General features: G+C 63.3%; 1 protein-coding gene across 1 annotated transcript in view; it reads right to left on the reverse strand.

The window, feature by feature from the left end:
• CACNA1H (calcium voltage-gated channel subunit alpha1 H) overlaps positions 1 to 1083 on the reverse strand; it is a gene marked incomplete at its 3' end in the record, with an annotated part of 83445 nt that overhangs the window by 13718 nt on the left and 68644 nt on the right. The window contains exons 3-4 of the mRNA XM_006104932.1: positions 397 to 522; positions 11 to 278 (exon numbers count right to left, since the gene is read on the reverse strand). Coding sequence (XP_006104994.1) covers positions 11 to 278; positions 397 to 522 — 394 coding nt within the window. The remainder of the gene's footprint in view (positions 1 to 10; positions 279 to 396; positions 523 to 1083) is intronic.

Raw genomic sequence — 1083 nt, forward strand, 5'->3', positions numbered from 1 at the left:
CCTGCCGCACCCTCTTCCTGGGGGGCCGAGGACCATGGAGTCTGAGGGGTGGGGTCCCGGCCAGGTGGGGTCAGGCAAGGGGCCACTTCAGGTGCATCAGGCCCCCGGCTTAACAGAGCTGGGTGTGGGCAGATGGAGCTGTACCCCGCCATGACGATGAAGAAGTCCAGCCTGTTCCACGTGTCGCCCAGGTAGCACTTCTGCCCGAACAGCCCCAGGGCGACCATCTTGATGACCATCTCCACCGCGAAGAAGGCGAAGATGAAGTCGTCGAAGGCCTGGTGGGAGGAGGGTCTGAGAGCGGGACCTGCGCTCTCCACACCCAGGGACGGGGTGTCCCTAAGGGTCATTCATGGCAAGTGGGTCAGCCCAGCCCCCGCCTGCCCAGGCCCCCACCTCCAGGATGCTGCAGCGCTCCGAGCGGCACTTGACGTCCTCGCAAGGCCGGAACATGCCCAGGGTGACGCAGTTGAGCATGATGACCAGCATGCTGACGTGCTCGAACCACGTGGGGGCAGGCAACTGGGTTAAGGGTCAATGAAGGAGGCTGGTAGATAGCCACGGGGAAGCAGGGGGGTGGAGCTAGACCCCAGGACCTGCCCCAACCCCCCACCACTGCCAGGGTGCCAAGCCCTCCACACCCCTGCACCCGCCCCATCATCTGTGTGTTAAGGGACAGAGCCCTGGCACCAGTCTCAAATACTGCTGTCAACCCCCATGCACAGAGGAGAAACTGAGGCACAGACTAGGGCTCTGGATGGAAGCTGCCTCTCCACCAGGTTTCTCCCAACTAAACAGGTCACACACACAGGTGAGCATCTCACAGGCGCTGCCTGGCCTGGACTCCAGCAGGTGCTGCAGGTGCCCTCAGATTGAGGGGGGCCTCAGAGCCCCCTCTCCATGGCCCTGCACCCCCCCCCTCATGTGACTCCAGCAGATGGAGGAGGAGGAGGGGAGCTTTGGGTCAGTGCAGTGACTGGGCCCAGAGGATCTGCAGCCCTACTGCGTGCTTGGATAAAGGGTGATGGGACGTGGGTGAAGGCCAGAGGAGAACACCCCCTATATCCTCCTGACCCCCACCAG

Source organism: Myotis lucifugus, unplaced genomic scaffold (genome assembly GCF_000147115.1).
Source record: "Myotis lucifugus unplaced genomic scaffold, Myoluc2.0 scaffold_622, whole genome shotgun sequence".
Lineage (NCBI taxonomy): Eukaryota > Metazoa > Chordata > Mammalia > Chiroptera > Vespertilionidae > Myotis > Myotis lucifugus.